This window comes from Lipophrys pholis, assembly GCF_963383615.2.
Source record: "Lipophrys pholis genome assembly, chromosome: 8".
Lineage (NCBI taxonomy): Eukaryota > Metazoa > Chordata > Actinopteri > Blenniiformes > Blenniidae > Lipophrys > Lipophrys pholis.
Window position 1 is genome coordinate 13,694,195 of NC_137630.1, and position 26,590 is coordinate 13,720,784.

The following is a 26,590-nucleotide window of genomic DNA, read 5'->3' on the forward strand; positions in this document are numbered from 1 at the left end:
GTCATCTCTCATGGCCCAGAACAAAGTTATCTGCCTGGGAGAAGCCAGGCTACCACACTCCCTGTTCAGAGAGCGGCCGGCCCTGCCCTGACCTGCCCCGCTCCCAGCCCTCCGCTCTGCCGGCCCTGATAACGGCCCCGGCTTCCTGAATCTCTGTGCACACAAAGACACCGAGCAACAGCAGTTAAAAGGAGATGCCCAATGCCCCATGAGCCGTCACTACAGGAGCGTGTGGGTATGTTACAGCCGTTGCATCAGAATGAGGATGCTGCGTGGGCTGAGGCTGTCCGTGAACGTCAATCCACTTAACTGCTGAAGGAGAGCAGAGACAGATGATTGACGAGATGTTATTTGTTTTGTTTTTTTTTTTAACTTTGGCCAGCATGTGAATCCGATGCATTAAGGACAAAGTTCCCTTCAGTGTGCTTTACAGAATTATTTTTAACATTTTGGGAGGACTGGAAACGACAGTGAATGTGTTTTTACATCCAAGCAGACATGGAACAATGTTTTTTGCTCGGATAAATCTAATAGTCCTTTATTGTTATTCCGCTGACACTATTTCTCAATTGTGTCTGGCTGAAAGCAAGCTTGATGGGAGCTACGAGAATAAACCAAAATATAAAGCTGCAGCCCTCAATCGTGGAAAGCTGAGTTTTATGTTACAATCATTAGTCCATTTTGTAATTACACCACCATTTGTGATCTATTTTTAACCCGCAAATGTGAAGTTATCACAGCTCAGAGGTGTGCTCATGTTATAAAAGAGGCTAAATTTAGAAGAACACTAATTGCACAAAATGTCAGTGTTCAACCAGAAAAGCTCTCAGTGGTGCAACATAACAAAACTAATGTGAGACTTGTTGATCCAGAAACATTTTAAACCCATTACAAATGAAGACATTTTTTTTTAAATAATTATTTTGTGTAATTATTTCCTGATAGGTATTCCCCCCGGTAGAGAAATCAGAATATTATGATACTGTGGTTTCCTCATAACTCTTCATTTTGGAAATTTTAACTGCACACCTAAAAAAGAAAGAAAGAAACACTGAGGAGAGCACTACGACTTCAATAAATTACCTTCATGATCCTTAGATAATAAATTGCAACAAGGTTTGATGGAAATTTTTTCTTATCTTTTCTTTTCTTTTACAGTTTTGTATTCCCATTTCAAATCTTGCCTGTTTAAAGGTACAGTCATTTTACCTTTTACTTCTAATCTAAAACCAACAGCTAGATCTGTTGATCACTGGTGAATGAGGATATACAGCAAGTATTCACTATATATATATTATATATATAGTCCCTCTGGGAGTAAAAAATTATTTATCTTCCATTTTATGTATATGATATGTATTTCTGTTTATACACCATATGATGACTGTAATTTGGACTTATGAGAGAGTAAAAATACTATTACTGTATTCATGAAAGTACAAGTGTATGGGGAAAAAAAAATTACTTGATACCAGTATTGTGAGTTTTTGTACTCTTTTTTTTTTTTTTGTACATTATTGTGTTCTTCGGTGTGAGAAATTAATCACAGCACATCAGCTGAGGTGTTTTTGGGTAACATGTACGCAAGCTTCTAACTTTACGCTTTCTTTTTTTCACTTTCACAACTTAAAAGCACTCTTCTCTTCTGAGTTACTAACCATGGTGTGTGTTCTTTATAAACTCATCCCTTCCTTTAACTGTAATTTATGTCCCCTTGTCTTCAAGTCTGGCAACATGAAAGTAGATGGTGACCAGAGGAAGCAGTGACCGTCACAGTGCTGTGATGTGAAAGCTAAAAAAGGGAGGGTTTTTTTAAAAAAAAAAAAAAAAAAGGAAAAGGAGGTCATTTTTGAGTCTGAAGCAAAGGTGCTTTCTCATCCATAAATATCCTGGAATCAATTTCCCCAGTTCAGACAAAGGACAGAGACGAGTGTGACATTATTACCACAGTACAGTTCCTGACCTGCAATAATTTGCCGAGTCAATTTTTCATAATCCCTCGAGATATTTTGGAAGATCGTGCCTGTACAAAGTTGCATCGGCCACCAGAACAGAGTTCAACTCTTAAAAACAAAAAGAAAAATCACACTGAATAACTGTGGATTTAATGCCGCAGTGATCAGAGAGAGAGAGAGAGAGAGAGAGAGAGAGAGAGAGAGAGAGAGACATTCCCACACACACACACAGGTAGTGAAGAAAGTCCTTTAATGGAGAGGAAACAGGCAGAACTGGCAGAAGGAGATAAGACACTCCAGACTGTGTCCACAAAGTGGAAATGAAGTTTAAAAAAAAAAAAAAAAACTAGGTGGAGGACCAAAGGAGAAAGAAAAAGCGAGTGGATCGCGATGGTGATGGGGAAGAGGGTGAATGAGTTATCAGCCATGCAGAATAGCAGGACACCTCATCTGGTTATCCTCCGGTCTGGGTGGTGTCTTTGCTTTTTCAGATAACAGGCGGCGGCTCAACGAAGACTCTGGCTTCGGGCTTACTGTGCTTGTTTGTGTCCGTTCGGGGGAAGAGTACAAGCGTCTGAGTGTTGGGGGGGGTGGGGGTTGTTCAGTGTCCTGTTTTGAGTTAGTTCTTACAGCAGAATGACGAATGGGAATCTCGGTTGTTAGTTGAGCTATGTTCACTGTGTTGCGTGAACCTCCAACAGGCAACAGTCCTTTGCCTTTATACTGCCACTACTTGTATGTAAATGTAATTAAGTCCTCTTAACACTTTTTAAACTCATAACTACTTCCATTAAATACCAGATTTCCATATTCACAGCCTGTCGTACTTCGAGTGCTTCTGGAGGATTTCATTTTTTTTCTTATACCTCGAGGCCTGCGTCAGTCTGCCAGCATTAAAGTGGCACAGCTCCAGCAGTTTCTTATATACAGCTCTGGACGGCGGCCACTCGCACAGACTCCCGCTGCCTCCTCTTCACATGGTGTACGCCACCCAGTAGATCACGTTCACCACGGCGAAGGTGAAGGGGAACACGGCCCTGGCATAGATGTCGATGGTGTCGGCGTCGATGGGCTTGCAGACGCACTTTGAACAGCACTTCTTCTCCTCCTCGCTCTCCTCCGTCTGCTTGGACCGCCTCCTTCTCGGCTCGGGCTCCTCCGGGCCGCCCTCCCCGGGGATCTCGCTGCTGGCGCGCTGCGCCCGGCCCTGACGGTTCGAGATGACCACGCCCTGGTTCATGCCGGTGACCGACAGGGAAAACAGAACCATAGCCTGTTTTCCATTCTTTACAATAGACTGGAAAGAGAGAAAAAAAATAAACCATGAGACAGATATAATGCACTTAAATGCAAAAATGGCAGATAGCCGCTTTGGTGCTCGAGTATTTAATAACAATCTTCTCCTATTCATTGGGAATGGCAGTATAGAACATGCAGAAATTTAAAAAAAAGCAGAGAGCAGACATGTGTCAAAAGCCGTGACTCAGCCGAGATACCCGTACTGATAACAAACACAACCCGCGCATTAATAATTCATGTTGTTTTGTCTCTCCGATTGTCTGCTTTGTAGATGCTTTGCATATCATCCTGCAAATTTTTCGGGATGCTCTCTCTCCCATTCGGTAATAGCGCGTTATATTTTGGAATCATTTTGGTTTGTGTTGGTTCAGATTAAAGTGTAGCTGATTTGAACCATTTTACTCCCATTTGCGTGCCTATTTCTCATAACCATAACTCCTACACACAAAAAGCAGAAAGCAGAGGAATAGAGCTCCGTGCCCATACGTATACTCGTCATCAATGCGGCTCTGATGGTGATTTTATATGCATGTAATTTTGACACAACACATTTTATCTGGAACTCGCTGAGAGCAGTTGAGGAGATTATTGTAATTTGAGATATTAGGCTTTACAGCTTGGTTTTCTTTGACCCTGATTATTGGATTTTAGCGGCATCTGCAGGTGATGTTGTACACTGAATAAATATCCTGATTATCACCACGTCATCCCTTCCATTATCACTTCATTGAGAACCTTCAGAAGCTGTGGAAAGTGTTTAAAAAGAACCTTTGTGAAGCCGAACTTTGGGTTTTCCATTCTGGAGTAAAGGTTTTTTTGAAGATATGAATTGACTGTTTGAAGTCAGTTTAAAGAGTTTTATCTGTATGTAATTGTTCAACAATACAGCTTAATTCAATATAAGTGTATAAATCAGGCACACTGGGAATTGGAAATGTTTTTTTAAAGAAATACTTTAAATATAACACCTAAATTCTGGTATAGTCTTTGAATTCACCATTGTCTCTTTGGAAGAAAACATAAAGACATGAACTAGTTACCAAGTATGGTCACTTGCCTAGTAAACAGTTCCAATGAAAACTGGATTAGTTTTGATAACACCGGGTAATTGCTGGAATCGTAGCTTTCAGTATCGTTACTGTAGATCTCAAACTCGATATGCTCGCGCACTTTCTCCAACTCAGCACTGCGATATTAAATTTTAATCACCTCCCTTATAACCCTCTCGCCCTGTCATATCATCCGGCAAGCAGTTAGACTTCTATTTTTCTATTCATAAGAAATTCCAACTCACAAATAGTAGCTTGTGTTATTCTGGAGATACAGCTGAGATTTGCAACGATTGAAAAAAATAGAAAGTACGAGGAGATTCACTATCCCTCCCTGTATGGATGTCATCTATTCTCTCATAATGCCGTGCAGCAAATCATTGTCTGGCTGAAGGTCAGAAAGACGGATGCTGTCAACACGAGGTTTGAAGCCCGACCCAGGTCCATGTTTGAACGGCGTGCTCATTATTCCCAACAACCCCGAACCCCCACCGCCGCCGCCCCAAAGCTCTGCATTGGTACATAGCGGGAATGATTTCCTCACCTCAGAGCTGAGCTTGTTGGCCTTCACCTTGGCCTTCTCTTTGAGTCTGTAGTCGGCGTTGTAGTGAGCGAAGGCGTACTCGATGAGCGCCGCAAACACAAACACGTAACAGATCCAGAAGTAGACGTCCAACGCCTTGATGGCCGAGGCTCGTGGCAGGGAGGAGCGGGCGCTCACCATCAGAGTGGTCATGGTGAGGACTGTGGTGATACCTGTGGAGGGAGTGCAGACAGCAACTATGTTATAGTGTGAAAAGAGTCTGACATTTGTGCTTCCAATTTTTTTCCTGTTTGAGAAATTAACAACCAAACCACAGGAATGGCTTTTTTCATCTACTTTCTTTGAATTGGTAAGAACATCAGGAGTCAGTGGGTGCTTCTGAATAGTCCCTCCTTTCTCCTTTCCTGTCTACTTTTTCTTAACCCCGGAAGTGTTTAAATGGCAGCCATGATAAGGAACGTTCGAATTCTCAATAAGCTAACGAAAGGAGGCTCAATGCTTCCTCTATTACCTCCTTTAGCCTAGGAAACACTGATGCATCATTTACCAAAGGAGACAAGAACATGCTAACCCACAATTCCTTGCGGCGACAAAATTTAAAGGGACCAGCTCATCCGAGCGTTCAGGGAAACAAGTTATAGATCCATGAAAAAGCATTCAGGAGAGCAGAATAAAACAATGGCTTATATGATTCATTAGTACTTTATCAGAATTTTCAGTATCTGCTTAAGCAGGTATTTCATTTTACTATAATAAAATATAGGATTTCTTTGCCTGCCAGGATCACAGGCACTGCTGGGTTTTCATACCGAATAGAATGCACATTTGGTGTAACCCTAATCTTCAATGTGCTGTCAAAAATTTACTGAACAACAGCAATATGTAATAAAGTTTACTAATACTGAAATATTGTAATCACAGCTTTGAAAACGCCTTGCAGCTGCCACTAGGTTTAAGCTCTTTCAAGTTTGCATGTGCCCTTCCTGCAGAGGCAGATTCCAGTTCTCTTCAGAGGGTTTCAGTTGGATTTATGCTCCAACTCATTGCTGACTACTTCAAACCATCCAGTCATCCTGTTGCGCTGTTGAGGCTGAGCTTTGGCTCTTTGTCCTGCGAAAACATCCAAGACCTTCATCTACTTCTTCTCCCACTTGGTGACACTTTTCTCTAAAAAATGTCAAGATAATGCTCAGATTACATCAATCTTTTGATGCATTTAAGACTTTGAGTACCAGAGGCAGTGGAGCAGCCTCACAGCATGACAGGATTCCATGTTTTACAGGATGCACTTTTCTCGCAGGCACAGAACGCCCCACGAAGCTGAACTTTAGTTTAGTTCCTCAAATATTATGTCAGAGAAACTGTGGATTATCTTAAATTTGTCTAATGTTTGGAAAGCTGGCATTCTCTTGAAAGGTGAAATATGTGTGCGAAAGACAGGGAGGGGTTAATCCTCAGTGTCTTTGTGAGGTTGAACTAGAAATATCTACACTCTGAGTAAAGTTCACTCCAGAGAAGTCAAGTAATGATTCTTCTATATTGGCTTTCATAATACATTCATCTCAGTTAATAGGGAATCTCAGCGACGGGTTTTTCAGCTACGCGGAATCTCGTCTTACGGATGATAGTTTTTCGCCTGTTTTGGACCGAAACAAAGGAAAAATCTATTCACACTTAAGAACCTTTTCTGGCTGGACCTGAGGCGCACACAGTCATTCTGAAAAGAGCTGATTTGAACTTAGTGATATCATGATTTTTGAAGAGATAACGAAGACCCTCTGAAAGGAACTTGAACCAGTGGGAAAGGTAGGGGAGCTACAGAGACTTTATTAATGGAAAAGATCCCATTCTTTATTCTGACACACTATTTGCTGGTTAATTCTGGTCTCATAAACACTACAAACACTTTTACACTTTTTTTTGTAAGTTGGTTGGAACAACGAATATAACGTCATGACCGATCACAGATTTTCATTGAAAGAGCCTTTTTAAAACAAATCAAACACAGACTTTGGACCAACCTAAGGAGACACGTGCAGGGACCGCTGACTGGCTGATCCAGAAGGAAACCCAGGACATGGCAACCAAAAGTATTGAAGGCATGTACGACTGGATGATGTAGACGCCTCTGTTACGTCTCAGCTCAAAGCGAAGACTGAGTCTTGGAAATCGTCCCGCTGGAGGAGCAAAGGAAGAAGACAACCTGTTTTACTGCTTGACTGGAACAGCAAATTATCCACTATAAAGCAACCCACTGTTCTTCACAGCCACTGGTTAAAATGGAACATCTGCTCATTTGTGCCCCTAGTGGAAAAACGTCTCAATCTGAGCCATAAAGAGGAGCCGCAAACTGCATCCTCCCAGCAGGAGCACCTGTCATCTCCTAAATCTCCTGCCTGGCTCGGTGGCATCTCCGTCTTGATCCATTCCTTCTATGCATAGAATATATCCACAGAAGTGCCTGAAGTTGTGAAAAAAAAAAGCTTGCTTCAAAAAGAATGTGCTAGGTTTTCAGACGCAAGAGCGAAGCCAAGTTCAGTACATGATGCATGAAACATTCAAGCCACTCGGATGGAGTTTTTAAAGTGCCAGAGCGAACCCCGAAGAAAAGAGAGACCCAAAAAGGAAGCTCACCTGATTTGAAGTTCATCATCTCTGTGACAAATCGGTAGTCTGTAATGGTGAACTGGGAGAGCTCGAGCTTATCCAGGCCGTGGATGTGTCTCTGACTCTCCGACCAATGATACACTATGTCCTCTGAGGAGTACCCGTCTACAATAGTAAAAAAAAAAAAGAAACAAATGTGACAGTTGAAAATGTTAACCATCTAGAGGACTGAGATGTGACATAGTTTCCTCAACACGCTGCGTTTCTGTCTTCACACTGGGTGGAGGAAGGAGTTTGTAACATTGTGACCTTTTGTAAATGTCACTGTATTTGGACAATGAAAGATTTCAGCAATTTAAACCCCGAATTTATCCAGAAAGGTGGATGTGGATGAAGAAAAGGTGGAAGAAGCACTGTGAGTATAGCAAACTTACAGCTTTCCAAATCCAGCATGCATTCCTGTTCATCCATGGGATACTTGGTCAGGTCCATGTCACACGCCACTGTCGAAGTGATTCTATGAATGAAAATAGCACATTTAACATTTAAGGATCCATAATGTATCAATGAGGCTCCGTTGGAGAAACTTCATTAACATCATTAAGAAAAATCCAGATTTGAACCTTATCTCTGTAAGTCTGCTCCACTTCAGTCCCAGTCTCTACAGGATGTCTACACTGTTATAGTCAGGTGCAGTATTATTATTATGGACAATAAGATTTCAGAATTGGTTTAAAACAAATTAGCAGCATCAGATGATGGCACCCACTTTTTTGTAATTTAACACCAGCCTCATCCTTTCTATTACTATTTGTGATAAACCTTGAAAATTATGCAATTTCTCATTTTTGATTGGTTTTGTAAATTTGCCAGTGCAGTTAGACATACATTTGACACAGTGCATGTGAGGAAAGTGGCTCTGTTTGATTAATATTTAACATTAAGTGCGCTGAAGCCAGGAAAATGTGTTTGTTTTTGCTGCTTTACAGCTTTATGCTATGAAGAAAGTAAATGTCCACTAATCGAATTATATAAAGTCAAAGCTTTTTCTCAATTTAACATAAGCTGTTCTTTCAAACTTTACTATTTCCTCTCAGACGTCAGCCTCTGGGGGGTTACACTGAGGACTGCGGTCAGGAGGGTTGTTGCATTATGTTGTGAGGACGACGCTCTGGAAAGCGTTGTGTCGCAATCGTTGTCAAATGTGGCCTGGTTTTGGATAAAAGTGGCATCTTCTCTGACACATCAGAATCATGTCACTTTTTCCCCCCACTCATTGTGATCAAAGTATTTCCTATCTTCACTCTCTTTGTAGATAAAAGAAAATCTAAATTAATAGCAAAATGCTCCGCTATGCTAATTGCAAGTTGCTAAATCTGTCAGTGTGCGTTCTTGTTGAAAACTGAATGCTTCCAGAAACTCTGCAATGGAGAGCAGTAAGACAGAACGGGAACTGTAAAGTTTGTGCACGGCAAAATAAAAAAAGGACTTGGACAAAGGCTGAAAATCTCAGCTCAAGCGAGTGGGAACGGCAGAGTTGGCGGGCAGTCCTTCCGAGAGGAGAGAGGACAGTAATCTGTTTGTTTCTACCTGCTGCTGTATAGGATGACGCCGTTGGGCTGCAGGCGGATCAGCTTGTTCTCCACGGTCACGTCGTGAAACCAGGCGGATTTGGCGTTCACGATGAAGGTGTCGGGCAGCCACAGCTTGTCCACAAAGCGACTGTCCAGTCCTAAAGTCTTGTTGGTGTGGTTGTAGGACAGGCGGTCATCGTGCCAGCTTTGCCGCAGGAATATGGTCATGGTGTATTCCTGTCAGGAACAGCACAACAAGCAAACGGAGCGTTGAAGGAAATATACGGAAGTACAGTGCGAAAATCGGTTTTCTAGAAGGAATAACTCAGAGCAAAGAAAGTGGAGGAAAATCCAACTCGTACTGTTTGATACAAGAAAGACTGAATCGAGCTAAATGAATGTGAGTCCTCTTAACTCCGATTTTTTTTTTATGTTTTTCAAGTTGTTTCATGAGATGATTGTGCATGCATATATTTGAAGCTTGGCACCCAGTCTCAGAGGATCTTAACCATTGTTTTAGGAGAAATAGATTGGAAGTGAAGTGGAAATGGAAATCTGCCTCAAATGTAATGGACTCCATTTATTTTAGCTCTCGACAGGCGGTCAAATAATGCGTAAGACCCACTTCAAAGTAGATTAAGAGAAATGTGTAAAATCTAACAAAATAGATGAAAGTCTGTATCCAATTCCACATCTTTTGATGTTTTTTTTTTTTTCCATTGCTTAACTGTGTAGTCTTATACTGTGCATCACCTGGTTGACAGAAAAGGGAGTACCAAAAGAAAAAAAATGAAGAAAGAAATTATTGCACTTCTGTTACAATTCCAAATGTTACCTCTCATTAAAAGACTCCCTGCAGTTTGACACTGTTAGAAAAATGCTTTTAAGTAGGTCTGGATTAGCCAAATCATCCACATCAAACACATTCCCCTTTAGATGGAAATAATCCTTGAGCTGTTGTCGTCGTACAATCTGTTGAATCTAGTTATGAGCTGTCAGTTTTCTTGATCCCGTCGATATGAAGCGCTAAAGCACAGCTGCACCTACTGGAGCCACAAAGTAAGATTTATGGTGTGTTATTAAGGCTTTAGTAATTATAGCAAAAGCAATGCTGACAGGAAATTAAACATAAAAAGGTAGAAAGTTTGCATCTGGAGGAGATTCTCCATAATTTATGACAATCTGAGTGCCACTGCAAACAAGTGGGCAAGACATTCTGACAAGTGGATCCTGGTCCGGTGTACGGCTCCATTAAATCCACCTGAAGCCTGAACACAGCATATATAAAAAAGATCTGTAAACAGACCAAACACAGGATGTGACGGACTGAAGTATTACTGTGGAAATCAGCAGACCAGCAAGACTTCTTCATCAATCTTTTCGACAAACATCACAGAAGAGTTTAAGCAAACAGTTTTTTCTCTTTTTTTTTCATCCAACTTTGTTCCAGACCAAGGTATCTGTGTGGATAAAGAGTTAGATCACATACTTAATGTATGCCGTTATTAAACCCAATATGACAATGTTTTAACTTACTTAATGGCTTATTAAGGGATTAGAAAGGAACTGTAATATCATGTATCAATGAAACAGATGATGATCTAACTACGTGAACTGAACCGTAGTTATAATGTAATATGTTTTTTATAGGTGCAGGTGAAGCTGATATCTGCACATGTTTTGTTGAGGTTTTCCTGACAAATATGAATTTTCTTGGAATAGCATCAGAGTTACATACATAAAGTGAATCGTCCCGCTCGGTTTGGTTTAAAATCCATAAAAGTATCAAATTATCCAACAACTCAGCCAGTGTGTCACACATGTTCACACTGAATAATTCCAAACCTTCAAGTGGGATAAATCAGGATTATGCAAATGAAAATCTTTGATCTTTGCTGCACTGGTGAAGTTGAGTGATGATGGAGAATCTCAATGTGGGAAGAAGGAGAGAGAGTGGCTGTGTACTTTACCATGTTGGCTTCAGAGATGTGGTCAATGCTGGCCACCTCAATAGCCATGGCCACATTCACAGGTGGACCTGCAGAGGAAGAAGTGAGAAAACAAGGCAAACCTGCACCTTCCCCACCGAGAACAACACACCTTCTCTCTGCCTATTGTGAGTCCATAGGTCCCTCCTGTGGTCAATCCATCACCCATCTGTTCCCCCCCCCCCCCCCACACACACACCCACACACACACACACCCACACACACACACACACACACACACACACACACACACACACACACACACACACACACACACACACATCTCAAACGCCCCTTTGGTGCATAGAGATTAGGCATTATCCAGTTTAACCATGCTAAGTGGCACATCACACTGTGGGCATTCCTAAACAGCGCTGGGGCTTTCATGGACTCGCACAGAGAGAGCTTCTGCCAACACACATAGACACACATACATACACACGCATACATACACACACATACACACACACATACACACACATACACCGTGGCGTTTTCACTCAACAGTTTGCCATATGATTAGCATGAAGTGGGCCTCGGTCCTCGGATGCTCGAGGGCAGAAACTGCGGGGGAGCTCACTGATGGCGAACAGAGTGGCTATTTATACTGAACATTAAGGAATCATGCATCACTATTTCCCATCATTCAACACCTCTCCATGACCGTTTCTGCATGTCAGATTTCTTTTTCTCTTTTTTTTTTTAGCATTGACATCCAGCAGGTATATAGTGTGAGTTGATTTACCATGCTGTGCTTATTATATGAGAAATAAGGTGATACCTATAAAGTTATTGAAATGATGCCATAAAAGGCATACTTGCACAGATTAATAACTAAAATGAGTGCACATTTGTAGTACTGTTGACATATCATTAAGAAAAGAAAAAGTATCCCACAGTTTAGACTGCACATCCTTAAATGTATAAATAATCTTCTTAACGTCGAAGAATTTGTTCAACGCCATTGCTGGCAACATTAATGAATCAAACTACAATTTTCTGGTTACTTCACAGCCTCGACTTGTATTTCGTCACATTCTGATGAAATGTGTGGCGTTGCAGGCTCATCTCTTCCCATTGTATTGTAACGCCTGTGCGAGACAGCTCGTGTTCCAGAAACCACTAAACAAATATGTCAATAAAGTAGAATGTTATCTGTTTAGTCCCACATAAATGCGGTGCCACTGTGTATTTGTTTTTGTCCAATACAGAAATAGCAGTGCACTCACTGACATATTTAGTTGGAGAGGACGGTGGAAATGCTGTATTATTATGTTTCAGGAGACAACAAAGTCCACTATAGCAGCTCTTACTTATGGGATGATGCACTTTCAGTGTTTAATCACACTTGGCACTTTAGATCCGACTTTAAACCCGACTTTAAACACACACACACACACACACACACACACACACACACACACGAGAGCCACAATTTCCTTTATATATATAAAGGAAATATATATATATATAAGAAAAATCAATAGAAGTAATCAACTTGGCTTTTTCAGTGTTCACAGCAATAAAATTTGTAACAAGATCCACAAACTTAGAATTTAAAAAAAGCTTCTTTTTTTTCCCCCACATAAGGCTGGGTAATATTATAATGTTGTGATTTGCGTAGTGACAAAGGGAAATATGAGTAATTTAATGAAGTCCTTATGTCTGAAATATATTGATTATTACAAACAGAATAAATGTGAATATATTAACAAAATACCAATTATCTGTCTCATAGGGATGCAATATCCACCCATAAATACTCCAGTGTTATTTTCATATTGCCCAGCCTCTTTTCCAAAGCCAAATCCCTGCTTTGCACCATGTTGTTGTACATATGCGTCACTTTCCTCAGGCGAGATCTTTTAAATAGTTAATTTGTGGATGTTGCAAGCTACAAAACATTCAAACTTTCAGATCTTCTTTTGAAGTTTCACTTCACACTGATGACACAAATAAATCTCATGAGCAATGGGATTGTGCTGAATGATGGAAATTGCCACAAATAACACACGCGATTCCCCAATGGTCACAACAGCCCTTTGTTTTAGCGTTTCTTTTCAGCCCATTGTAATGTCAAATCTGTAGGAGTGCAGTGACCATGATGCTGCGTCACGATGGCTTGTGAAGGCGCGTGTGTGTGTGTGCGTTTGCGTTGATAGCAGCGTGTCAGCCCCACATTTTCACCTCTGCTCAGCTGAGTTAAGCTGTGAGATTGAGCAATCTATCGCTGTGGTCATTGGATGTTTCACATTTTGCAGCCATTCTTAGCAAAGTCTCCGGAGCAGTACAAATTGTTTTAACCACTCTTATACTTTAGTTTGTCCTTGGAAGGCATCATCCTTTATAATCCATTTCAGCAAAACTGCTCTTTACCTTTGTGTGTGTGTGTGTGTGTGTGTGTGTGTGTGTGTGTGTGTGTGTGTGTGTGTGTGTGTGTGTGTGTGTGTGTGTGTGTGTGTGTGTGTGTGTGTGTGTGTGTGTGTGTGTGTGTGTGTGTGTGTGTGTGTGTGTGTGTGTGTGTGTGTGTCCTTTGTGAACAAGTCACCTTATTGACAAGTCAAAGCAGGTATTTGCATGAGGTAAACACAGCTTTGTTCTAATACAGTGCGAGAAAAGAGAGCAAAGATGAAAAGACACCACTCAGGATGATGGAATCGAGAAAATGAAATGCAAACATCCACATTTCCACGTTTTGGGACTCGGGTTGGGTTATGCTAAGCGTGGCTGTATATGTGAGGGGGTGAAATGCAATCCAATGCCACAAGCCGTAGATCTCATACTCACCTCCTATCCCAGGGCGAAAATTTCTGGCATAGCCCTTCATTAACTCATCCAGATTAGGTAACCAGGATATTTCAATGTCTGTACCTACATAGTCCCCAATGTCACTCAGCATGGCCCTAAAGGAGACAAACAGCAGACAGAGCAGCCTTCAGCATGAGTTCACAGGACGACCTGGCACGACTTCTGGTTTAGTCCGGGACAAACACTTGAAAACACATCAGGTGACACAATATTAGCTGTTAAAGAGAAAAAGAATTAGAGGGAGCTGCAACCACACTGACATGGGATTTCTCCTCCTGACTCGTGCATGTCCTCTCAATCATTCCTCATAAATGTCATTTTTAAAGAGGGGTGTTTTGTCCATTTGGGGGCAGCAGAGCACTCACATAATCAGTTACAGTAAAGAGCTGCATGCTTTCATAACACGAAGCGCTGATTAGCTCATCATGACTGGATAAGTTGTTTATACTTACCTGATAGACAATAGTAAAACCTTCTGTCAGAAGAAAGATTCACATGTTAGCCAGAAAAATGACACTACACCTACAAAGACTTTAGCCAGATTCCCTTTAGAGATAATGAGACTTAATTTGTCATTATATGTGAAATGTAATGAAATTACAGGTCCTTCTCCCTTGTGGATCAATAGAGTGTGACAAAAGGTACACATAAAGTAGATAGTACATGTAATATAAAAGCACTCATATTCTGTTCACTAAGAAAAAATATTTACTTTATTTTAGTAAAAAGGAACAGTCATCCAGAATCTCATAAAGTTGAAAAAGATGGAGGTTTACTTATTGTCACAATATAATTTAACTACAGTTGTTTTTCTGTCAATAACACATATAACCTACTGTACGTTCAACGTTCACTCTCGCTGCGTGTGTGGCAGTTAGCACAGTGAATTTATGGTTTCCATAAATCACAGAACCAAAACAATTTGACTGTTCTTGCAAGAAATGACGAGCAAAGACCAAAGAAACATTAATAAATCGTCCAGTCTGAATAGCAAAACAAGGTGCTGAAAAGTAATAATATACTTCCAAATGCTAAGGACTCTATGTACTCATTGTCATCCCCTATGATGAGGGTGTGTCGAGGTCAACAAGGCAAGTTTCACTAATACTTGTAGTTCTATCCTCTCTGTTTTGTCATTTGTCCACTTATTTTATTGGTACTAAATAATTGATCGTAAGTCTCCATTTGCAACTTCACTGTTATTTTTGTCTGTCTTGTATTGGTATTGTTCATGTCACTACAGCGTTAAAAAAAAAGAAGAAAAAAAGACACCAACGATGATCTATTAAAATATCAGTTTGAGGAGAAACTGAGGAATCTCATTATATATACAGATATAGAGAGATATGTATATAGATTTAATATAGATATACAGAACACATGAAAATAATCATATTGTTTATATACAAACTGTCACAGTCATATTCTGGTAAAAATGAATTTACCATGATTGATATCAACACATGCAACGCATATGATTAATGTTTTCTATCCTTTGACATCCTCTCTATTAAAATTAATATGACAATGATGCTCTCACAGCAAGTAAAAAGTGTATGATGTCACAAATATACAGGATTGTTTTTTGTTGTTTTTTTTTTTTTTTTTGCATTAAACTGATCAAATCTGAGCTGATAAAAAAATAATAATAATTTTCACATTGGCTACATCCTTCCAGAAAGCTGCAGTTGTATTATGTATTCAGAAGCCACATTGATTAAAGCCTGGCTGGCATATTTTTCTTCAGTGGTGTGTCTCACAGTGTGCGCTTGTCCACAAGGAGGCTGACAGCAGATACAAAATCTGCCGGCTTCAGAATCCACACAGGCTGAACGACATGCTGCGCCTCGCTCCGTCAACCTCCAAAACCTGGTTCTCATTAGACCACAGACCCTCAATTAACAGAATTGTCATCACTTTTCTACATTGTTGTTGATTTGACTGAGTGATTATTGATGCAGGCTGCACGGTGATGTAATGGTGAGCAGCCTTGCCTTGGAGTAGCCCTGATTTTGAGCACCTCTGTGTGGATGTTGGCCCCATGTTGTCTCTACCCTGGTTTCCTCCCACGGTCCAAAAAAGCACGAGGCCAAATCGCATATCCAAGCAAATTAAAAATAGTCGTTGCAGTTCAAAAGGACCTCACTGAAGCCAACTAAAGCGTCCTGAGTGCTCCTCAGATTCAACAAGAGCAGCTCAGCTCATACACCACCAGGTGGCAGTTTTGTATTCTAAAACACAGATCCCACACAGGCACAAGCACAGTGTATACAAAAGGGGATTTTCACTGTGTTTGGTCTGCAAACAGGCCGAGCTTCACCGGCAGCTATTTTCAGCCACCGAATCAACATTTTGAAACTGTTGAGACTCGAAAGAGCCGACTGTTGTGCAGTGAATAAAGTGAATAAGACCAAAGGTTTCTCTGACATTCAAAGGCACAAAAGGCTGCTGGTGCCACTGACAGGGAAATTGACCACATGGGGGAGGCGTTGATCGAAGGTCTTCCCTTTGACCAACCATAAAAAGCCATTTGGTGACCTTTCAAATAAAGCTGACATTTGAGTGCAAGTCTGCTTGTGAGAGAGCCTGAACACTACACACACAAAACCAAAAAGTCACAACATTTCTGCCCTGTCATTAACATTTTCCTCGTTTTAACGCGGCAGGAGTATTTTTATCCTGGCAATCGCTGTCATGTCTGGGGAAAAAAAAATAAAAATGAGAGCAGAGAGTAGATTCATTAATCACTATGTGACTCCTGGATTTCTCCACTAATTGGCACTTTCTAAATCTGGACGTAAAGAGTTTTCCCTTCATGGAATTCGTTACCATGCCAAGGTCAAACAAGCCTCGTCGCATGGAGGGATCAGACACAGCGTGTGGGGGGGTCAGGATGCCAGTGTCAAATTCCACAATATTAGACTATGTAATGTCATTTAATATCAATTTCACGTTATTGTGTGTGTGTGTGTGTGTGTGTGTGTGTGTGTGTGTGTGTGTGTGTGTGTGTGTGTGTGTGTGTGTGTGTGTGTGTGTGTGTGTGTGTGTGTGTGTGTGTGTGTGTGTGTGTGTGTGCGCGTGTGCACAGTCGCACAAACTACTGACCATTAACATCTTTTATTTACCGATACGAGCTGAATGTTAGTGTCGGTATGACTTTTAGCTTTATGTCACAGCCTCAGGCCGTGCAGCTTATAATTCAGATGATGGCTTTTGACTTTTGTCAGTCCTCAGACGGTGACCGCTGGACGTCCACGGCTCCGTCTTCATTCCTCCGACACACACTGACGACTGTCTGACAGCTGAATTACGTACATGTGTATTGGAATCGCAGGGGATATAATGTCACAAGTCATTGCTTTAATTAGTAGCTATTCACCAACGATCTGACTTTTCCTCCCTGGAAAATCTTTTGAGAAAAATTAGTTTCTTTCTTTTTTTTCTTTCTTCCCAAAGAAGAAGAAGAAGCTCCCTCACTGTATTGTGTTAAAAGACATGCACAGGTCTGAAAATTTGATTGCTTTCTGGGGAGATTTGCCGAACAGTCTCGAGCTTGCTCCACTCGCTTCGATATTTCACTTTCATTAAACGCCTCTCTCGGGGCCCGGATCTGCCGTCTGTCGACGAGCTAACATTAAACAGATGGGGAGAGGAGACAGAGGAGAGGAAAGACGGAGAGAGGCAGCCTCGCACCAAATGATGGCGTCTCTGTTTTTGTCAACCCAACGTGCAGCAGCTCACGCTAACAAGCCTAATTAGTTTTACATACTGACACCGCGAGTTACCTGAGCTCCAGACGAGTGCCAGTCCCCTGATCCACACTGTTTAATGCTTTCAACAACGCACATCAAAATCAAGTTGAATACATCAGAATGAAACATGAAGAGATATTTCCATTGACAAACAGCTCCTTCATATTTATGAAGTGTATTTCTGTGTGCACACCGACTGGATAATGTTCCACGTATTGCACAGCTAAATATGGAGTTGAAGAAGCAAAATACGTCCTTAAAGTTTTATCAGGAACCCATAAGAGAGTACTATATTTTTAATGGGTCGTCCTCTGGTTTTGTTTTAATATTTTACGGAATTTATCGGTCAAAGACGGGTTTTTTTTTATATGCAATGATGGAGAGTAGAAATAACGTTTCAAAAATGTATATATTGTCTGGACAGGATTTTACCAAGGACAGAAGCAGTAACGTGATTGAACCTAGTCAAGTAAATCAAAACAATCCTGTCTTGGACTTGTGTTGCTGAGCGCTGTTAGCTGTACTGATCATTTGGAGCGGAAAGAAGAGAAAGACGCAAACGTTAAAGTGCCTTCTGTGGTCAGAGATAGGAGAGTGGTCGTGCAAAAAGACAAAGCGTCTAATAACTTCAAAACATAAAAGTTAATATTGTAGAATCAGTGACTGGCTGACAGCATTTCTTTCTTTTCATAAAGTGTGAATATTCATGTAATTATGACAATTATTCATGCTTTTAATGGTCCTCTTTTACGTATAGCACTTTGTGATTTTTTTATGTATATATTGAAAAGTGCTTTATAAACAAAGTATCACATCCAAAATTCTCAAGTTTTATTTTCCAAAAACGTTTCATGTTTACACAGCAACGTTTTGAAAACGATGTTCGTGCACTCAGAAATGGCAGAAATGTTGAAAATGATGTCGTTTTCATGTTCAGCCACTAGTGGGTGCTGTTGTCTGTCATTGTGATGAAAGCACACACACATCCACAGAGGACAATACAGTATAAACATTAACGATGGCGAGAACACGGACATTTGTATGGACAGACGATGAAGTCGGATTGCTGTTAATGTGCCTCTCAGGAGTCCCAGGACAATATGAACGGAGAGGGAGTCATGACCCTCTGGAGGCCGTCATTGTTGTTATTGTCCATCTACTTGCCCGTGTGCAGAAGATATATTTATTACAGCCGTGGTGTGTATACGCAGTAGCGTTTTCAAAAAGTTGCGTTTTCCTGGTTCACACAGACACGAAGTTGGAGCTTTATTGAAAAGTTCCACCTTGGGAGTCGTTTTCAAAAAGATTGCTTCAGGGTTGCAGATCTGGAGAAGGATTGTGTTCAGATCAGCATCATGAGCAGCATGATTTCAAATAAAGATTTTTCAAGTGATATACACAAACGAAGGTACCTTTTTTTTTTAAATAGTTATTAGAGCTAATGTTATTATCTTCTCTGGAACATAACCAGGCAGTTTGGTGGGTAAATCTAACCAGCAACTTCAATGACGGGCTTATTAGTGTCACCGTGGCAACAAGTAACACATTCCCTATTTATTATTTGTCTTTCTTGCAAGATGTAGACTTTCCTGTGCTGTGGCTGTGTTGATGGAGCAGATCATCTTCCAATCTGGATAAAGGTGGTAGTTCGATTCTTTTCTCTGAATGTCAGTGTTTTGGGGCATAACAGTGAAAGGTGGGCGGGCACCTTTATCGTAGAGTGTGACTGATCATTTAGAGCCCACCACTGAGAGCAGCAATATTTACCATTGTGCTAAAAACTACGTCATACTAAAAATCATCTCTGACTAATCTGAGATAAAAGGTGTTTTTTTTCAGATTTTAAACATGTGATTGACCAAAATCACACCAGTAAATAAAGCACTGCAATCAAAACAAACTATTTAAGTGTAACCGAGTATAAAGATTTTCTTTACATGTATTTCTCACAACTGGTCAAAACAATGAGTAGGAAAATCTCCCTGCAAATAGTTCAAGTTGAACTGCTCCTGACCCCTACACCTTCCAGAGAGTGGAGGCTTGTCATCCTCCGAGCACAACACTACAGACCAAATCCATTGTATTAAGGTGGAGGCTCTTGTAGGACAAGTCCAAATCATTTCCATCTCACAGCATTTGATACATTTTCCTTTCCTGAGGGAGATGATGGGTACTGCAAAGGATTTGACTGCTTGGTATCACATTGCTGTGGACATTGAGTGTTGACTTGGTAATATTACATTTGGGTGAAGATATGGAGTTTCACAACATAGGATGAAGTCAAATAACATCAAAGGACCTGTCTCATTAACACGTCGTCACTTTCATATATCATAAGACCACAAAAACCTGCAACAAAGAAATTAGCAATCTGAAGTTTTTTCTGAATAGTTTTCAATCGTCTTCTCTTAAATAATACACAGTATATATACAATATATACATTTGACACTAATGAATAAAACATAAAAAGTATTAGAATTCATCAGGAAGTCATAACACGGAATGAGGTTGTTAATAATGTTGAAATGATGAGTACGCAGCGGGAATATAATTACCGTTCATTCAGCACTGATTGCAGCAGATAAGTCAACAGTCAGGATGTTATCTGCTCATAAAGGCATGAGTGGAGTCATAAATCACAGCTCTGACCAGCAGATTAAACAGAATTCTAGCACAGACAGACTCATTTCTGGATAATGGGGTGAATCCGGATTTGACCCTTTGAGTAGATCCTCATATGATAGATCAGTCTGCTTTCTACCAGTTGACTGGAGGTGACAGGAAGAGGTTAATGCATCATGAATGCAGGCATAAATAGTCACTTCTTATAGACCAGGAAAGACAAAGGAGACTGTGTGACGAATCAGCTAATGAAAAATAGAGATTAAATCTGTGTGGGGAACGGAATTGAAGAGTGAGCAACACATTTGATTGTGTAATGCACATGAAAGTCGGCTAAAGGGAAACTGACTGGACAGAGGCACGGCTGGATTATGAACAGGGCAATAAAAAAATGACCCTGAAGCGCATTTGAGCTAAAGTCTCTGCTCCGAAGATCTGCGAGGACCCAGAGGGGCCAATTGAAGTAAAGTTCAAGTCGGTTAACATGGAGATGTTTGCTGGATACTGGCTGGGATTTGAGCTGCTAAAGTTTAATAATCATCTCTTCTAGAAACATGAAAATAAACATCAGACACATGTAAATTGTTCTTTTCTTTGTCTTTCTCATTGGCACACAAGAGACGAAGGATCACAGATAAAATAGCCGTTTATCAGTATGCAACACTGCCTCTCGCTCCGTGGCGTCACGCTTGTCCTCAAACCTGTGCTCAGGTGACACAGTTCTCCTGACTAATCTGCGTGAGAGGCTGACTCAGCGGATAAATCGCTCCCACCATCCAGAGAGCACATTTCCCCAATAACGCAGTGATTTGATCATGTCACTCGGGCTCCGTGAACCGGCTCGGAAGCCTGAGTCTGTGCTGGCTGCAGGCTGAGGTGATTCAGGAACACATCAGTGCCTCCGCTAAAAGCCTCCCACTCTATTTGAGGTGACACATACAGTGCAAAGAGGGAGAAATACCAGTTCAGACCAACATTTATCAGATAGATATGCTGACAAGGTTTCTATTTTTACTGGCTGAATACATGCATGTCGCACTGAAGGTGATAAACGTAGTTGGAGTTGAGGATTAAAGAAAAACTTAATTAAAATCTCTTTTTCAATTTTTTTTATCAGTTTTTTTATTTGTGTTATTTTAGCCCATCAGTAAATATCCTTGCTATGATAGCATCAGTGGACACAGAAGACACTTTATTAGTCCCTGAGAGGGGAAATTCAAATGTCACCGCAGCATACGACAAATATTAATAGAACGAGATAACGAATAACATTAATCAAAACAATTTTACATGCACTCCCTTCTCATTGAATCTGAGTTTTCTACGTCTCCATTGCTGGGTTCAGTCTTGACCTTGAATGTGGGGGACTCAGCTGAGAATCCTGCTTGTGGGAGGAAGTTGAAATATTCACTGACCTGAACACAAAATCCTGCAGTGTCTGATAAAGATGCTGCTGTTTTGTAAGGCTCCTCAAACACACTACGGCAACGTTTTCAAGTGAAAACTGTAAACCTTTGTTGTTTTTGGTGTCTGTTTACATGACAACGGTGCTTGGAGCCACTGAAAACTCAACTTTTTGGAAATGTCTCCCATGGTGAAACTTTTGGAAAATGTCGCTACTATGCATGCTCACCACGGCCATAGTAAATAGTTCTTCTGCACATGTGTGAGTATGCGGACAATAATAGCGCTCTCCAGAGTGTCATGACTCCCAGTCCATAGTCTCATGGGACTTGATAGTTTTATAGTTGAGAGTCACCGGGAATAGCAATCCAACTTTGTTGTATGTTCATGTACTCGCCATTGTTAACGTTTATAGTGTATTGCTCTCTGCGTTCATGTGTGGTTTTATTTTTATTTTTTTAAAGAAACAACAGCACCCACTAGTGGCCCCACATGAAAACTACATAGTTTGCAGCATTGTCCATGTAAACGGACATCATTTTCAAAATATTGACGGGTAAATGCAAAATTTAAAAAAGAAACGACAACACAGTCGCGTAAACATTGCTTCACAGCAATCGGTGAACTCAATGTCCATTTTTATGAGGAGACATCAGTCAAATGTTTAATACTCATTCTTTAAAAGGAAGATTTAGATTTAAACTTCTGAACAGCTGGAGTGTCAATTTGCAGGAAACTGAAATCCTCACAGCTTTTCCCAAATGTTCCCCCCAATACCTGTCTCTGCGTTAGTATGTTAGTAGCTGCTAATCCATTGACACAGAAAAAAAACTACGCATGCAAACATGTAGGACATTGATGTTTTAGCTGTCGTGTCAGATTTTGAGGCGACAGTGCAGCACAGTTTTTCATGATTTCCAAGCCAGGGTTAATTTATTTAACTCATCCAGCTAAACTGTTTACAAATGTAACTGAATTATTATTATTATTTTTTTTTTTTTTTTTAAGGTTTCTTGGAATAGAAGGAGCCTTTCATAAGAAAGCCTGTCAGCTGCTTTCATGGAACATCAAGATGCCACGAATGGCAATAGCTTCAGTCAGGGACCAAGACAGAGGACTTAGTAGGTAACAGCTACAACCCCACAACCCATTGGATAAAGCGGTATAGAAGATGGAAAAAAAAAAAAATTTGTCTTTGGGGATTGCAGTTCTATTGAGTTCTTCATGGGATCAAGCAATGTATTTAATAAAAGGTGAAATTCTAGTTATTTCTTACTCCCTTTTAGTCCATATCCAGACTTGTTTTCCACTTTCAACCACATTTTTCTTTCAAAACCTTCCCACTGAATTCTGTTTCATATCTTGTCATCTCATTGAGTTCAGCAGACCTGACATTCAACATCTCACACATGATGCTTACTTTGTACCACAGGGACAAACGGGATGGAAGGGCAAAATCTGTTTGTGTGAAATGTTGCAGGGTAGATTTACTGCCCGACATTTTTATTGGCTGATCACCAAGTTTGACTGAAATAACTGAATACTGTGACCTCCAGTCTCTGTCGATGGAACAAAACAAGACGTGTCTATGGTAAGGGCGATGTTTTTAGCTATTAATCCCTCTGTGCATTTCGTCGTTTGCATAGCTGGGTCATTTTCATTGTTATGCAGTATGTACAAAGACAATTATGTATCATTCAGTCCGTTATTAACTTATTGGTTAACGAGAAGGCGATTTTAAATCTCAGCGTTATTGTGTTCCTTCATACTTTTATTATCAACATTTGTGTGTCTACCTGGTCATTGACGCTCCACTGTATTTCTTTAAAAGAAGGTCACAGATGGAGGGTCAATGGAGTTTACTGCAAATATAAAAGTATCGATCACATCATTTACAACAGCTACTGTATCATAGCAATTCAAAATCAGATCAAAAACATTTTAAGGGCCTCTCAAGACATCTGCTCACAGTACTGGGTGTTGTCATCACACCCTAATGAAGGCTAAACCTTGAGTGTATTCTTTACAAAGCATTGCTGAGCCCAGTTCTTTTTTGGGTTGCAGATATTACACCATCACGTCGCTGCAGATTGTGTTCAGTGAAGTGAAGGGTAAGTGACTCTTCAGCTGAAAAGAAGAGCTGTGAAATTTACGCAACACCAAAAGGTGGCGAGGCACAACTCAGCTGTGCAACTTTTCGTGAAATGGATAAACGAGGAGCTAAAAACAGAGTCGGAGTAATTTTGCTCAGAGGAGGGGAGCGGGGAAGGGAAAGCAGCTTGCAACTTGCAGCAAAGCGAAGGCAGAACCGAGAGAGAGAGAGCGAGAGAGAGAGAGAGAGAGAGAGAGAGAGAGAGAGAGAGAGAGAGAGAGAGAGAGAGAGAGAGAGAGAGAGAGAGAGAGAGAGCACTGACACATAATGAGGTGCAAGAAAAAGCCTACACTCTGCATTGTACGGAGAGCACAATGATAACAGCAGTGACTAGAGACGGGGAAATCTAATTACAATAGCTATTACTCCCTCTACTGGTGAACAGCCAAGAGGGACAATGAAAGTCATTTGCCCCAAATTCACCCAAAGCTTAAGTAGCTTTGCCCTTTGCCCCTTTGTAGTGGAAGGACTTGCCAGGAGGTGGGCTCGTGACTGTGTACTGATTATCCTCTGAATTGGATGCTGGTGAAAGCTTATGGACAAGAGCATGAGGGGATTTCTGGCAAAAGGCCTCCCTTGAAAATGGAAAGTTTAAGGCATTTTTTCTCACCTTCATGTATTGACACACCTGTCCTGTCCAGGTTTCCAGGGAATCTGTGCCAGAGCTTCGTGTTGTAGTAAACACTGAGGTCATGTTTGGATTGAGGACTGTCGTAAATCACAATCTCTTTTCACACTTGGTCCTTGCATGAGTAAAAAAAACTGAATGCAGGCACCATAGGGAGAAAGCACTTGGTTTCTCTAATATCCAATAGAATTTGAAGACCCCCAAATATAGCATCAACACCTATCCTCACATCCTCATCCTTTCTTAAACTCCCTATCTACTTTCTGCACAGTGTAAATCGATCATGCACACAGGCAGAGGCCACCTTCTGATCCACATACCTATACCATCTGATGCTGTTGACCCCTATCAAACAGGCCCGGGGGCGTTGAGGGGTGACATTATCTGCCACACAGAAATGTACATCTCATCTCATCCCACCTTGTAATTATTTCCATTTTTAAAAGAGTCACCTCTTACTATGCATATGCATTAGATATGCAAATGCAGCGTCAGTGGTGGTCTGCTGTCACAGGTAGAGCAGATGAAGAGAGCACACTTGAGGCTGATGGTGTGGAGGAGTGTTGGATCGATTATATGTAACCTTGACTATGCATTAATATTGTAGGATAAAGTCGTGGGAGGCAAGGCAAGGAGAAGGTGGCTCGAAATAAAGAATACATTTTAAAACCTTCTCGTTTGTCAAAATTCTGGAGGCTCTAAACTGGTATTGGGATTTTTTTAAGGGGGGCGCTCTTGACAACACGGGGAAAAGACACCTGCCAGAAGTAAAAAATAAATAAATAAAAAAGCAAGGCGGATCTCACCAGGTGAAAATATCCCCTCCGACGAAGAGCAGAGCGGCACTCGACAGCAGGAAAGTTGCGATCTCCATTCCACACGACGCAACGCTGCGCACGACGATTCAAAAGGAAAAATAACGATAGAAAAGTTTCCTGCGATTCAAATCGATGACAAAACCCACTGAGTTTTTTTTTTATATATATATATATATATATATATATTACTATTATTATTTCAGTGCGCTCTTCTCCGACGCTGTGGAGCGCAAAGTAAAGTGCGGCGCTGCTGAAGGTGACGGCGACGATGACCCCATGGCGAGATCCCCGAATTCATCCCCGCGTCCGAGAGCGCACGAAGAGCGCAGAGCGCACCTGGAAACTCCCAGTCCGACCGCAACAACCAGCAACAACCCGCACATCCACCGCCGCCTGAGCCTGAGCCTGTCATCCAGCAAACACACAAAGAGAGAGAGAGATAGAGAGAGAGAGAGCGAGAGAGAGAGAGAGAGAGAGAGAGAGAGACGCACTAATCTGTCTATCCCTCCGTTGCTTGGCCTCTACACGTCAGATCCAATCTGGCCACGGGAGGGGAGGGGGGGGGGGGGATGTCACGAGCACAGGACTTCACTATATTACATAATGTTTGACACATCTCCGTGATTTAATTAGTATTTCAAAGTTGCATTTCTATATTTTGGAAAACAGCAGATGCGGACCCAACGAATTTTTAAGAGGGGCGACAGGGGGTGCCAAGTTATGTGCCCCCAAAAATACTGTATATATGTATATGGCCTGTATCGACTTCAGCTGATAAATTAGTAGGAAGAAGTAAAGTATTTTATCCCACTTCCCCAATAATGCCTTGAAATGTGTATACTGTAAATATTGACTTTGTATGCATTCAGCATCTCTATAGATTACTTTATTTGTGTACAGGATTAAGCAGCATAGAAGGTGGATGGATGGTAAGTCATTTTGAATTGAAAAATGGTGAGATGAAATTCAAACCGCAATTAATCAATCCCAGATCTCTTCATTGGATTAATCTGCTTCCATTGAATACTACCACTAATACTGAAACTACGAAGTTACAAATTATTGACTTCTTCATCTTGCTTTTGTTGGCAGTACATGACTCCTTCCTTTTCCACTGTCAACATCAGCAGCTATCAGCTTGGACGTGTCACCTTGTTTACATTGTTCTCTTCAACGTCTGCTCCTGCGCTGCAGTTCACAAGTTATTCCAGAGAGTTCAGTATTCAGCATTGTCAATGATCACACAGTTTAAGATTTGTTTCTGCATTTGTCCTCAAAGTGAAATCAAACACGCAATAAGCCTCGTCCGACACATCCATTTCAAATTGCTCTTAGGTTTGAGTTTTATTCCCTTTATATATAATGCACAGGTGACAGCTGAACATAACG

The 26,590-nt window shown here is 41.0% G+C and overlaps 1 protein-coding gene across 1 annotated transcript; it reads right to left on the minus strand.

Annotated features, from left to right (window-relative positions):
* Nucleotides 1-2,189: 2,189 nt before the first annotated feature.
* On the minus strand, nt 2,190-25,350 carry gabrd (gamma-aminobutyric acid type A receptor subunit delta). The gene is made up of 9 exons (XM_080470277.1): nt 25,190-25,350; nt 13,804-13,919; nt 10,999-11,066; nt 9,045-9,265; nt 7,889-7,971; nt 7,482-7,619; nt 6,869-7,024; nt 4,848-5,059; nt 2,190-3,252 (listed from the first exon to the last, which is right to left on the minus strand). Exons 1-9 carry the CDS (start codon nt 25,255-25,257, stop codon nt 2,929-2,931), a joined length of 1,386 nt encoding a protein of 461 aa, XP_080326403.1. The 5' UTR covers nt 25,258-25,350; the 3' UTR covers nt 2,190-2,928.
* Between the last annotated feature and the right edge of the window lie 1,240 nt (nt 25,351-26,590).